The 14,407-nt window shown below is 42.3% G+C and overlaps 1 protein-coding gene across 9 annotated transcripts in view; it reads left to right on the top strand.

The window, feature by feature from the left end:
- Positions 1-3,604: 3,604 nt before the first annotated feature.
- Positions 3,605-14,407, top strand: part of tjp1a (tight junction protein 1a) — a 62,657-nt gene continuing 51,854 nt past the window's right edge. For all 9 annotated transcript variants that reach the window (XR_010007760.1, XM_062989696.1, XM_062989694.1 and 6 more), the window contains exons 1-2: positions 3,605-3,825; positions 7,186-7,333. Coding sequence is in view for 8 of the 9 variants with exons in the window: in XM_062989696.1 (XP_062845766.1) it covers positions 3,731-3,825; positions 7,186-7,333 (243 nt within the window). In the remaining variant the exon portion in view is untranslated. The remainder of the gene's footprint in view (positions 3,826-7,185; positions 7,334-14,407) is intronic.

The following is a 14,407-nucleotide window of genomic DNA, read 5'->3' as shown; positions in this document are numbered from 1 at the left end:
GAGGGTTGAGAGCCTTGCTCGGGGACCCAACAACCTCATGATTACTCATCAAGTACCTTAAATGCTGAGACAAGAGCATTACTCGCTGTGCCACCGTGCTGCCCTGGTCTATATTTAATGGAATGTATTTTTATTTTCCCTGTTGCTCTGCATGATGTATCAGCTCAAATGATGTTCTATTATCTTCATCTTTTTTACCCTTTGTCCTGGGCAGGGTTACAATGGGTCCAGAGCCTCTCGTAGTCAAAATAAATTGTTGTGCAGCAGTCTGTTATGCTCACAGACATTATTAGGGAAAACTCTAATTTATGACATTGGTGATTGTGCCACAGTGGTGCACTTTTGTGTGGCCACAAGCAATTTGCAAGTGAATGCGAAAGGCAAGTTCCCGGTGTGACTACGGCTCTTATTCAGCAAAGGAATAAGAGAGTTGAGAGTTGGAGGAGCAGCAGGGACTTCCTGCCTCATTACCTATACTGGTTCCATCTGCTCAGAAGCAGCAGCACAGTGTTTCGTTCTCACTTTTTGGAACAGCAATCGTAATCTTCTTTCATACAAGTGCACCATGTGGTCAGAAGTATTTGGACATTTGACCATAAGCTTGTTGGATGTCCTATTTCAGAAGTGAGCCTTTATGTGATCTCTGTATCTGTATGGTAATGTTGTACGGTTTAGCTTCTATATTTCTCTATTTATGCACATTTGTCACACAAATGAGTGTTTGGGTCTTTATACAGAATGTAATGTTATGTGATGCGACCACAAGAAAAAACCAAACACTGTGTTGAGAACTATAGCCTGTGTGAGGGCAATGCTGGTGATCATTTGTACACATGTTCATGTGTTCACCTCTGAAGATGTTTTATGTGTGTGTGTGTGTGTGTGTGTGCTTATTTGTTTATTTGCAGGTGGGTGTATTATTGATTTAGTTCATGGGGCCACAGTTCAAGGCCACCTAGTGTATTCAAAGGATGTGAGCCATGTGATTAATAGGAGCCACAGGCTGCCCGGGGCTGAAATTTATAGCCGTGGAGAATCACATGCGGTGCTTTGGCACTATCAGGGAAATCTCAGTTTCACGCCTGTCCAAAGTTTCTCACCGCCGGGCAAAAAACATCACAACAGTTCTTCCTGTACCAGCTTGCGTCAGTGCCCGTCCTCTACACAGTGGGCCGGAGCTCCTTGACTCAGCAGAGCACCTTTCCATCACCTGTGTGTGAGGTGTGAGATTTTAATAGGGAAAACCCGCTGTGGCCGGCTGCTGTCTGCGTGTGTGTGTGTGTGTGTGTGTGTGTGTGTGTGTGCGTGTGTGTGTGTAAACAGCTTTTCTGACCTTCCGCCACCTTGGATAAATATAGATGCTGCCAAGTCTTGTCCCATTATGTAACTGTCTTTAGATCGTTTCTCCCAATGTAGTCGTATCCAATTACCCAATTTGTATTTCCGCCTCTGCTGCAGGCCTCCAATCCTGACTTAGGAGGGCCGTCACACGCCCCCTCCGACACGTGTGCAGTACCGACCGCTTCCTTTCACCTGCATGAGACGGGTTCATATGGAGATGCGTATAGCACACAGAGAGTCACGCACTCACTGTGCATGCTTCATCAATCAGCCAGCAGAAATCGTAATTGCAGTAGTTATGAGGAATCTCTACGACCCTCCCTTTCTCGGACCAGCCAATCATTGTCCGCATAGGTGTCTGCTTGGTCGTTAGCACAGCTGAGATTCAAACTCGCAAGCTTGAAACATCAGCACTGTTGGGCTAGCATGATTTGCCATGTATGGAAACTTCTGATACTGTAGATTTCTCCTTACTTGTAGAAAGCACTGTGTACAGATCGCCATCTTTAATGAGGCACTTCCTTTACTTGGCTAAAAAGAATAATAGCCGGTTCCCTCTCCCCTTCTCCCTGATCAGATGAGGATCACTTAAGCAGATTGTGATTGAAACAAGGTCAGCAGGTGGCTGCAGGTCATTATGGTGGTTTCTGGGAGGACTGTTGCTAAGCTTGGAATTATTCCGGTTGCTCAGAGTGACTGGACAATCTGAGCATTACAGGAACAGATGTCATGGGGTCAGTAGCTCTTTTGTATTGTGTTGTTTCGTCAGTGATCTGATTATGGAATTAGTGGAATCTACAAGTGAATGGTTTTTGTACACGCTGCTAATGTAATTATTTTTGAATGTTTTTTTTTTTTCTCTTTTATTCCTTTTCCTGATTTGTGTATACATCGAAAATAATGCTTATGCTAATGTTAAAAATAATAATAATACTCTTTTAATACAGCTTTTTCTGACATAGCCAATCGAGTCTGTATGTCGACGCACAACCATCCGATAGCTCCGCTGGGGATTCGGACCCTGGATCCCAGCAGTAGTGAGCTGGTGAAATTTACCACTGCACACCCAAGTGCCAAAATAATAATAATAATAATAATAGTGGCTTGGTGGGTAGCACTGTCACCTCACAGCAAGAAGGTCCTGGGTTCGTAGCCCAGGTGGAACAGTTCATGTTCTCCCTGAGTCCTTGTGGGTTTCCACCATGCAGGCTACTTGAAGATACTAAATTGCACCTAGATGAGTGTGTGTTTGCCCTGTGATGGACTGGAGACCGGGGTGTTTCCTGCCTTTGCGTATGCACTCATTTTAAATGTAGCGCCTGCAACAAGTTCCCCTTACATTTACATTTTACATTTTCAGCATTTAGCAGACGCTTTTATCCAAAGCGACTCACACAATGAGCAGAACACGATGAGCAATTGAGGGTTAAGGGCCTTGCTCAGGGACCCAACAGTGGCAACTTGGTGGTGGCGGGGCTTGAACCGGCAACCTTCTGTTTACTAGTCCAGTACCTTAACCACTGAGCTATCACTGGCCCTTATTCTTTTGCACAGCACTTCATAACCCTTTGGGTATCAAAGGCACAAATAAACATGTTTTGCTGTTGTGGCATAGCTGGTAGAGTGGGTGCAGATCAAAAACATGGGCCCTGGGGACATGGGTTTGATCCGTGCATCTGGTCCCTGCCTTTGAGGGGTTTTGTGTTCTGAGTGGGTTTCCTCCTTGTACTTCGGTTGCCTCCGACTTCCCAAAATAAATAAAAAAACACGCAGAAGGCGGATTGTCGCGGCTTTATGTATATTTTTCTTCAGGTGTGAAAGAAGGTGGTACCGTGCGCTCCATGGAGATGATGTTTTCCTGCCTTGCGCAAAAGGTTCTGGGTGGTACCAGACCCACCGCGACCCTCTCGTTTTCCTTTTCCCTCCCTCCCTGAGTCCCTCCCTCGCTCATAAACACTGTTACCAAACACAGATACACGCGCTCGTAAGTCCTGCCTCGCGCTCGGACGTGCACGCGCTCCTACACTCGCGCGCTGCTCGCTTTTCGCATCCGCGCGCCTCTGCTCCGCTTTGCTTTGCATCTGAACAGGAAAGTTGTTCGCGCGCTGCTGACCGGCTCTGCACGTAGTAACGGATTAAGCGCTTATTCTGAGCTGTAATGAGATTTACCGGGCGGTAGCAGACATGGCACGTAGTTGCGCGCCTCGGCGTTTGCGTTCAGGTTCGTCGGCGTGCGCTGTCAGCGTGGAGATGGAGACGGAAATGGCGCTCTGAGGAACAGAACCAGAGCGAGGTGCGCTCGGCACCACCTACCGCTTCCCATGCTCACCTGTGCACCGCGTCTCTTTATCGAACCTGTCTGAGGTGTGGGCTGCTGGAGGCGGGGAAAATGAAGTACCAGAAATACATTACGGTCATGCAGATGGCAATGGGAGTCACAGCGTCCAACAAAGACGACTGCATCCCTCCCAAAAGACAGCTGTGGTGAGTGAAGCGTGAGTGACGTGGGGTTGAGGGGTGAAACAGGGGTGGAATGTGTGTAAGAAAAGGGGGCAAAGTTGTAGGTGGTAAGGTTGGCATCTCGAGCGTTGGCATTGTTAGTGAAGCGCAAGTGCATGCGCGTCTGCGCACACTTTTTACGCACATTTCCTCTTGTTTACACCATATTTTTATATTTATTACTATTTTATTTTATTACAACCATCAGGTGGGTGTGTTTCCTGTTGCTGGTGCTGTTTGAGTTTCTGCCACTCCTTATCCATCACTCCGTTTATTGCTTTTTCTCTATTTAATCATCCAGTGTAATGAGTCGTGTCGCGTATACGTCATGCCGTCAGGTGGGGGGTCTCCACGCCCACGCTTTAGATTGTACACGAAATGAAATAAATTAAACACCAGATCATATTTCGTTTTTTTCGTGATTATGGTACCTTTGTTCTCTTATTTTTTTTTATTAATTACCTTGCATTGGCGAAAACTCACTTCCCAAGAATCAGTGTGGCAGCACAAATTATCATTGCAGTGCTGTTAACTGCTCATTGTTAACTGTGTAACTGTTGTTCCTGCTACTTTCAGGTCGTCCCTATTTGGGACTACTGACTTCTCTTTGTCAGAACCTCCTTTACCTTGCAATCTAGTCGTTTCCGATTTCACATTGTAAACCTGCAGCTGCATGCACAAACCCCCGCTGACATGTGTCAGCAACAGTTTAGGGAAGGTCCTTTCCTGTTCCAGCATGACCATGCCCCTGTGCACAAAGCAAGCTATAAATACATAAAGAAAAGCTCAGTTTAAAATCCAAGAAACTTCAGTGACCTGCACAGAACCCTGACCTCAGCTCCACTGTGCAGCTTTGGAATGAATCAGAACATCAACTGAGTCTTTCTCTGTCTCTGTTATTTCTGCACTGGAAGGCAGCAACAGTTTACTCTGCATGTGCACTGATGTAGAGTTTATTGAATCATGATTCCTTAGTGCTACTCATTCCCTCGAGTAAACCAGGTTTGAATGGCACGTTGCTTTGAGAGAGCCCGGCGGGAAGCAGGTCCAGTTTTACTCCGTGAGCGATGCGCTGTCACTTCTAATTCACGTCTCTCTGTCTAATCTGTCTCTCCATCTGTCAAAGCTGTCTGGCCCACCTAATCTCATCACCTCGTTACTTTTTCACAACCAAAAGCTTACATTCGTATCCTCTTAAACATGGCCACCTGACTGAAAGTGCTTTGTTTTCTGTGGCAATGTAAGCGCACGTCGAGCGGCCACGTCACTCTGCCATAAATGCGATCTGATATGATGCTCGAGTCATTCCTATTGCCTTGGGATGAATTGTGGGGTCATATGAGCGTGAAAGACGTTGTGTCTTGTTTGTCCAGGCCAGGACGGAGTCTCCAAAATCACATACTAGCTTGTTATATGAATAATAACTTCAATTCACATACCAAAGGACGCTTTACACAAGGAACTACTGGAGGAGAGGAAAACAACCAAAACTAAAACATGGATGAAGAATAATAAGCAGTAAAGAAGAATTTTTTTTCCAACTTTAAAGGATGAAATGTCAGAGTTTGGGGGCAGTGGAACTGAAGGACCTGCCGCCCACAGATAGTACGTGGGACGTAGCCAGAAGTCCAAAGCCAGAGGATCTGAGAGACACAGTAAGGTTGGCACAGTAAAGATCAAGGATCTCATTGATGTAGATAGGGTCGAGGCTATGAAAGGTTGATGAGTTCTGATCCTCTAGTTTTACGGTTTTAGTTGTTAAATTCAAAAGTACAATAGGATTTTTATCTGACGCCACTTTAGTAAAGCAAACGCTTTCTAATGACAGATGTGGACCATTTATTGCAGTCTGTTAACTGGGATAGTGCTTTACTTTTTCTGATCATCAAAGCAGAGTTTGGGTTATGGAGTTCAAGCCTCAGCAGTACTACCAGCCTGGCCAGGTGCTCAACACAGACAACTGTCTGTATCTGAAGAAGGTTTTTTTCCTCTGGCATGAGTAGTAGTAGTGCATAGGGCAAAGCGTGACCAATATGCAGAATATGCCTTTTTTATTGTAGGGAGCAACAACTGCTTGTCGTAAAGAAGCATCACATGTCGGGGTGGAAGGTAGGTGCTGGTCTGTGGCTCTCCTTGGAATAGGAAGATAGGAAGATGGAAATGACAAAATTGTGAAGGGGGGGGGTGCAAAAAATCAATGAATCAATCGATCACTCAGTCAAGAACCGATCATTTTAAACACCGTCATTAAAAAATGCTACTCTGTTTTAATCTCTGAAAGGGATGACACGTTATTTTTGGTTATTTTAAAGCAACATTGATAGAGCTTACCTTCTCAAAGTAGAGGTTGAGGTTCCAGCAGATCACATAAAATTTTAATACCATTTTTTAAATTGGAAGTCAAACAAGCGTATGGATTCTGACAAAGGAACAATGGTTTTTTGTTTATGTTATGTTTTTTCCCCCCGAGTGTCCTTGTAGGTTGCTTTACTTTTGTTTGAAGATTCTCACCAGTACATACTCAGACAAGTGCTTGCAGAAGACCTGGAACACCATCATTTGCTTTATTTTTGATTGGTTGAATGCATCTGGTGCAGGTCAGAAATCCTGTGAAAGCTCAAAGCACGTCACCCTGTACCCACTAGCAGGAAAAGCCCTAAATGCAGACCATTAGAAGGAGAATGATTGATGAGGAAAGAAAGGCAGCCAGTATAAGAGATGGAAGATCACTCCTCTTACCGGAGCAGCGGCCCCTGGGTTGTCACATAACGTTAAACCCAGTTCTGCTCACTTACCTTGAATCACACTCCAGACCAACAGGGAGCAAAAAGCCTTAAAAAAAAACAAAGGAAAATCCTTTAGAACTTCAAGACATTTGTGCTCTGCTAACCTCATTTCTGTATTATTTATTAGCAGGAACCTTTTTTGTCAGTGTTGCTTTAAAGACAGTTGTAAGACAAGCAGTCTGTATGTGCTAAAAAAAAAAGGTTCATGGGTAATTTCTCCTGAGTGTTTATTTCACGGGGGCTGTAATTTGCTATAAAAGGCAGTCATTATTATAGAGAACAGCTAGGGGAACTATTTTCAGAGGGAGGCAAATTTTCCAAAACATTTACTGCACAGTAAGAAAATGTTCTGGCTGACTCACGGTCTAAACTTTCGGGAATATCACTAGGCTACCACTGTCTCCGCAGCTCTTCTTGTTTTTGCTAAATAGTGTGATATTTGGGACACGGCAGCTCTCTTCTGCTCAGTGTGCCTGAACTGTTTAGTTTTGGAAAAAGACTCACACTTTCACACTTTCGGGCCTGTCGTACTGACTCTGCACATGTTTCTGTGCCCTAGGGTGCCCCCTAGCTCCGACGCTGCCACCTCCTCCGGGGCGGTGCCCCCTGTGCCGGCGGTGAGCCAGGGTAAGCCATCGCTGCGCAGGATCAAGGGTCGAATGCACCGCAGCAAGAGCCTGGACAGCATGGACCTGGCGGACGGCCCTGTAAGTCAATCCACTTCTGACGGAGCTGATATGGGCGTGGTGGGGAGAGTTACAAATCATCTACACCCATTACGATGTTCTATATGAGTAGTGTATATATTAAAAATAATCTATACGCGGTGCATTAGGTGCTTCTTAGCAGCACATAATGTAAAAATTCTTTTTTGTATGATAATATTTATATAGAACATAATATTAATGCTTATTAAAATGGGGGTAGCACTCTCACCTCACAGCAAGAAGGTCCTGGGTTTGATTCCCAGGTGGAACGGTTCGGGTCCTTTCTGTGTGAAGTTTGCATGTTCTTCCTGTGTCTGCGTTTCCTCCCACAGTACAAAGACATGCAGTCAGGTTAATTAAAGGTCCCCCTAGGTGTGTGTGTGTGTGTGTGTGTTTGCCCTGTGATGGACTGGCGATCTGGCCGGGATGTTTCCTGCCTTTTGCCCAGTGAGTTGTACCCACTGTGCCCCCTGAATAGGATAAAGCGGTGGTTAAACAGACAATTAATTAATAAATGATTAAATAAAATGTACATTTTTGTCGTACTTTTAAAAAATCTTCTGTTTGTTCTAGTTTTTTCTCTTTTCCAAAGCGTCTTCGTGTTCTCCGTGTCTTATGTTACGTTTACTGTGAGAACCTGAAAGCGTTTAGGGCGACAAATACAGAAAATCACAAAACTGATAACATTATTTCTAACACCTTGATCTAATCCAACACCTTCTGCCAGCTGTGAATTACACCTCTGCAGATTTGCCACAGGCTCTCAAACACACACGCACATATACACACCTAAATTTCATTTAGATTAAGCCATTTTAGCTTTACATGAGCTATTTTTAGAAATATAATTCCATATCTGAATCACATGATTTTACAACCCATTTCAATATAGAGATCAGGGACATGCGTTCATAATGACTTTAACAAAGTTGCATGCTGGGTATTCATTTATCTCCTCATTTTAGACTTTATAATTGCTTGTGCATGTTGTGCCCAAATTTAGTAAATAGGGCGATGGAGAAACGGCTCCGGGGCGTCCTCTTTACCTTCATCATGACTTTCTCACTCTCACAGTCTCCAGGAATCCATCAGACTGGTTTTGTTTATCATACAGGGTACATACATGTCAGCTGAAAAATACCACTGCAGTGTCATCGAGGTCCAGCCGCGGTGTTTGTCTACCTATAGTGTCGTGAAAAAGTATTTGCCCCCACCTGATTCTTTTATTTTTGTTATTTTTTCAATTTAAATGTTTCTGATCTTTCAACCAATCTTAGTATATAACATTAAATAAAGCCGGCACAAGGAAACACAAAATGCAGGTTTTAAATGATCTACATAAGTTTTATTCAAATTCTGTATCATTTATTTAACCTATATTCAGCTATATTTCACTATGGAGGACATTTGTTCTACTCTTCTTTGCAGAATTGTTTTAATTCAGCTCCGTCAGCTCCGTTTTCTAACATTAACTGCCCATTTAGGGTCCTGCCACACCACCCCAATGAGATTCAAGTCAGGACTTTCAATCGGACGATACAAAATCATTATTTTATTTAGTTTTGAGCTGTTCAGAGGTCCTGCTCGTGTGCTTCAAATCATCATCTTGCTGTATAACCCAACTGCACCTTACTGAGCTTTAGGTCACAAACTGATGGGCAGACATTCTCCTTCAGTGTTGCTTACAGCATAAAATGCCAGGGTTTTCTGTGTGGAGTTTGCATGTTCTCCCTGCGACTGTCCAAAGACATGCAGTCAGGCTTATTGGAGCTACTAATATTTAAATGTGTGTTTGAATGAGTATGAATGTGTGTGTGTGAGTATGAATACAACCCACCGTGACCCTGACCAGGTTAAAGCAGTGGTAAAACAGGCGGTGAATGAATGAATTCTATTGTAGCAGTGTTCATTTTCTGGCTGCTATAATAAGTGTTATTAAAACTTCACCCAATATGCAAATCATACGCTACAAGTTTCATTATTATGGCCTGACCTACACTGACCGAGTGTGTACAAGCTTGTAATGATTAGTCCATTACTTTTGAAAACCTGGCTATTGACCCATGAACTTAATTGAATTTCTGCTCTGGCAACAATGGAAATCTTATTGAATGGAGCTCATTTACTGTCTGGTACAGAATGCTAATGTGCACTGAAACCTATTTGGCTGAAGATTAATGACCACATTAGTTTTCTATTAATCTGTCAATCCTTTTTAATTATGAGCGTAACGTACGCTACTGTAGGTCACAGTCTGACCAAGAAGTTCTGACTCCTGCAACATGACCCAGTTCATATGGGGATCCGTATCGTGCACGGAGACTCACACACCAATACAAACAATGTTGCTCTGCTTGAGTTTCAACTCCAAAAAAAAATCTAAATCCACTTTGGATGGATGCAGGATGGATGGTTTCATGTGTGATGGATTTTCCTCTTGCTTTAAAGGTCCAAGCCAGGACCCTTCATGTGCAATAAAGAAGATAGTCAGTAGTGAAAATCAGCATGAAATGGTCATAACATTAACCCGCACCCCCCACACGTGTCTGCTGGATAAATGGTTCCTTTTAATAGCAGCAGAGACGTACTGCTGCCTGTGAGCACCCTGTGAGAGAAATAATCTGCCACGTTTAATGAATAAGCAGCTTTAATCGAGCCCTTATAACATAATAACTCTGGGAATAGACGAGGAGGTTCCACTCACTGTAAAGCCACGAATTTATGAAAGAGAAACTGAGGCTGTTTGGTTCTGTAGTGATTTATTAATGTGTTCCAGTAGGTTACGGATCAGGACGGATTTATGCATGTAGTGGTTTGTTTAACTTACAGTGTGCAGAAGGCAGATTTTTATAATATAATAATAATAATTATTAATAATAATAATAATTACTATAAATATAACAGTAATAATAAATATAATAAAAATAATAATTACAACAAGTGTAATAATAATACTAAATTACAATACTAATAATAATAGTAATAATAACAATTATAATAAAATATAATAATAATAATAATAAAATATAATAATAATAATACAAATAATAATAATAATAAATATATTTAATAAATAAATAATAAATATAATAATGAGAAGGGCAGCACAGTGGCTCGGTGGGTACCGCTGTCACCTCACAGCAAGAAGGTCTTGAGGTTTGACTCCCAGGTGGAGCGGTCCGGGTCCTTTCTGTGTGGAGTTTGCATGTTCTTCCTGTGTCTGTGTGGGTTTCCTCCAGATGCTCCGGTTTCCTTTCACAGTACAAAAACATACAGGTTAATTGAAGATACTAAAGTCCACCTAGGTATGACTGTGTGTGTGTGTATAAGTGTGTATGTGTGTGTTTGCCCTGTGATAGACTGGCGACCTGTTCGGGGTGTTTCCTGCCCTTGGTCCAGTGAATCAGATCCACTGTGATCCTTAATGGGACAAAGCGGTGGTAAAACAGACAATTAATTAATGAATAATAATAATAATAATAATAATAATAATAATACATTTTATAATAAAAACAACAACAATAAAAGTAATAATTATAATAAATGTCCCAACATCAACAACAGTAATAATAATAAATACCATAATAATAAATATATGAAAATGACTGAACTAAAAGAAAAAGCATGAAACACGATTATACTCTCTCCTCATTTCACTCCTCATACTGTCTTCCTTTATCATCTCATATCCTCTCTCTCTCTTTATCTTCTCGTTTTCTCATTATTTCTATTCTCATATAGAAGATCCTGTCAGTCAGTCATAAATAACACCAGCAGTTTAGTAAATTAATTACGCTTTTGTATTTCCACTGAATGAACTCACCATTTTGAAAGAAGCAATTTTTCCCAGCTGACACATAATTAGTCTTTATAATGTGCATGTGGTAAATGTGTGTGTGTGTGTGTGTGTGTGTATGTGTGTGTGAGCATATGTGCCATGTTAACAGAGTTTTCACAGGCAACCCCACTGTGGCAGCTCGTCTGTGTGAAAAAAAACTGTATCAATGCTAAATTTAGAATCGACCACATTGCACTTCACATAAGTTAATCCATTATTAATGTGGAGAAACTGGATGTGGCAGTGAGGAGCGACAGCGGGATTTAAAGTTCTGTCAGACCCCAAAACCTGATTTTGTCTGAAAACAGGCTCCTCTTTTTAATCAATTGTTCCCAATAGATTTTGGAGCATGTCTATGTCAATATAATTCCTGCACAACAAACTCATCAAACTCTTTTTTATGGACCTCGCTTTGTGCACAGGTGCAGTCATGCTGGAAAAATGGCTTTCCCCAAACTGTTGCCACAAAGTTAGAATTATACACTTTTAACTCGATTTTATGTATTTATTATTTTTATTTTTTAAAGCGTTTTCCCCTTAATATATTATGTATATATTATATATGACCGTATTTCACTTCTACTGCTCCAGACTTCCACTCCAGGCTGAGGAGGGCCATAACATATGCTTTCTTCTAAAGCGTGCAGTAGTCAACCGATTCTTTACACTAGTGTAAGATGGGTTCATACAGAAATCCATATCATGCACCGTTATCATCACATCTTCATTATTCCCGCCAGCAGAGGTCGTATATGCAGCAATTATGAGGGATCCCTGCGGTTCTCTTTTCTCCGGATATTGCACAGCGTGTCAAAAAACTGGACATGATGGTTTTTTATGTTATGTAGTGTATATAGTGTGACAGATAATGATCTTGTAAGGGTGCTGAGACCAGACATATTAAACAGGCTTTATTGTGTGGACTGACACCCCCTAAAAGATGATGTGACTTCAGTACCTTGGATAGCAACAGATCTGTGTGCTACATCTGATACGTGATTTAATGTGCTGTCACAATCAACTCGCATTTAACAACCTGTGATGGTCACTTCTAGGAAAGTGGCAGTTCTAGGAAAATCAAAATCACAATTCCATCATTTCTAGTAATTTCTGCAATGCTATGCTGGGACCTGTGTAAAGATGTTGTGATTTTTTCACCCTTTTATTCATTTCCTCTGTAACTAATGACTGTTGGATTTAATTATCAGGTTTATCTCACTGAGACGTTTACATTTTCAGCATTTAGCTGACGCTTTTATCCAAAGTGACTTACAGTACTGTGACAGTTTATTGTCTAATCAATTGAGGATTAAGGGCCTTGCTCAAGGGCCCAACAGTAGCAACCTGGCAGTGTTGGGGCTTGAACCAGCGACCTTTGGATTACTATTCCAGCACCTTAACCAAAGATGCTAAATTACCTTCATTATCTGCGTACACTCCGAGTGCAGGTGGATTGGAAGGGCTGCTTGTGAGAAGCTGACGCGGAAGAGGTCGAGCACAGGTTCCTGCGTCCATGTCCGATTCCACATATGCCAGTGGCCTTTAGGCTTTGAGGCTGTTGCCATGGTAACACATCTCCCAGCAGGAAGTCTGGGAGAGGAAGAAATAATCTGTATATTTGTATGACAGAGAGAGAGAGAGAGAGAGAGAGAGAGAGAGAGAGAGAGAGAGAGAGAGAGAGAGAGAGACCGGGATTTGTGTGTGTTGTTTAGATCCCGCTGAGTTGAGTTCATGTCCTCAGGGCTTGAAAATGTGGGTTTGTCGACTGTGCCGGTTCCACTTCTTTAAAATAGAGGGTGAGACTGTCGGACAGAGCGGCGTCTGCAGTGCTGAGATGTGTCCACTTCCTAAATATGAGCTGGTTCAGTGGTAAACAGATGAGTGACAGACTGTACGGAGTGTATGAATCTTGTATATCCTATAAAACTATTAATGAAGAGGCATACCAGATATGGGTAAAAGTATGTGGACATCTGACCATGAGCTTGTTGAATATTCCATTCCAAACCATGTGTAATGTCATGAACTGCCTGAAAGGGAGCAACAGTACTCTTAACATTACCTTGGACATTATTTAGTTAGAAATGCTTTATAAGCTTACCTTAGACTCAAGTGACTCCTTTCACTACCCCCTTTCTTTAAGACTGGTAAACTATTGGCTTTTAACTTGCCAGTGGACTGAGTAGCTGGTTGATTTACACCCGATTGCTTTTTGTTATGTCTTATCTCTCTTTGTTTTCTAATTGTAAACGTCCACACACATACACACATCTTCGCTGATGTGACGTTTCTGCTAGTTAAATGCTTGATGTGTAGTAGGGTCACCAGAAGGTAGCCTGAAAAAAATAATTGTAAATAAAATAAAGAAACTCGACCAAGCTACTCGATCCAATGGCGAGTTGCAACCCAACAGCCTAAAAGAGGCAAAAGGTAGCTCAAGTAGTTGCCATGCCAACCATAAAGTACTCAAGAAGATGCTGTTTACTATCTGGATCTTAAGCAAGGAAAGAAAAAAGACACAGAGGTTGTAGGACTGAACTGGGTCACGGGTATGAGGATTAAATGGTTTGACCAGGTAAAGTAGATATCACATAATTAGCACAGGAAACACTTTGAAACTTTGCTCCAGGTCCACTTGCATCCCTCGCCGTCTGCCGGTTTGTGCATGGCCTGGCAGGACGTTTCATGATGAGAGGGTACTGGTGCAGGTTTGATTTTGTCTCTGTGATGATCCGTTCTTTTAGCTGCAGCGGCTCTCTGATCTCCTGCGAGCGTTTTGTCTGCACGTGAGCCGTGTTGAACTGATTCGCAGGGACAGCCAGGCAGAACGAGTCGAAGCGAAGAGCCGTTTGTAAAGTGACCTGCCTCGGGGGGAGTTTGTCCAAGCCTGTGTCTTATACTATTTATAGACACCTTATTTATAGAAAATGTTTTTTAAAGCTAGAGACGGGGACCTGAGGTGTAAAGGGACCACGTTTGTGCAGTTGCATGTAGGCTTACACCAATTATGACTTCCCTGCCACTGCGATAGTGACTCCTACTGTCTAGTAGGCAAAACAGCAGTAGGTGAATGCATAAGGTACGTGCTAGCCTGCATTCAGTTATTTACATTTTAATTTTTTCCATTATTGACCGAGTTGCTCTTAACCTTTCTGGTAAGCGTTATCCACTCAGGTTGGACGTCAGAGGGCATTTTACATGTCAATATTTCAGATTTACTCTTTAAGGCATCAGTT

This window comes from Trichomycterus rosablanca, chromosome 27 (assembly GCF_030014385.1).
Source record: "Trichomycterus rosablanca isolate fTriRos1 chromosome 27, fTriRos1.hap1, whole genome shotgun sequence".
Lineage (NCBI taxonomy): Eukaryota > Metazoa > Chordata > Actinopteri > Siluriformes > Trichomycteridae > Trichomycterus > Trichomycterus rosablanca.
This window is presented reverse-complemented; position numbering and strand designations above follow the sequence as displayed.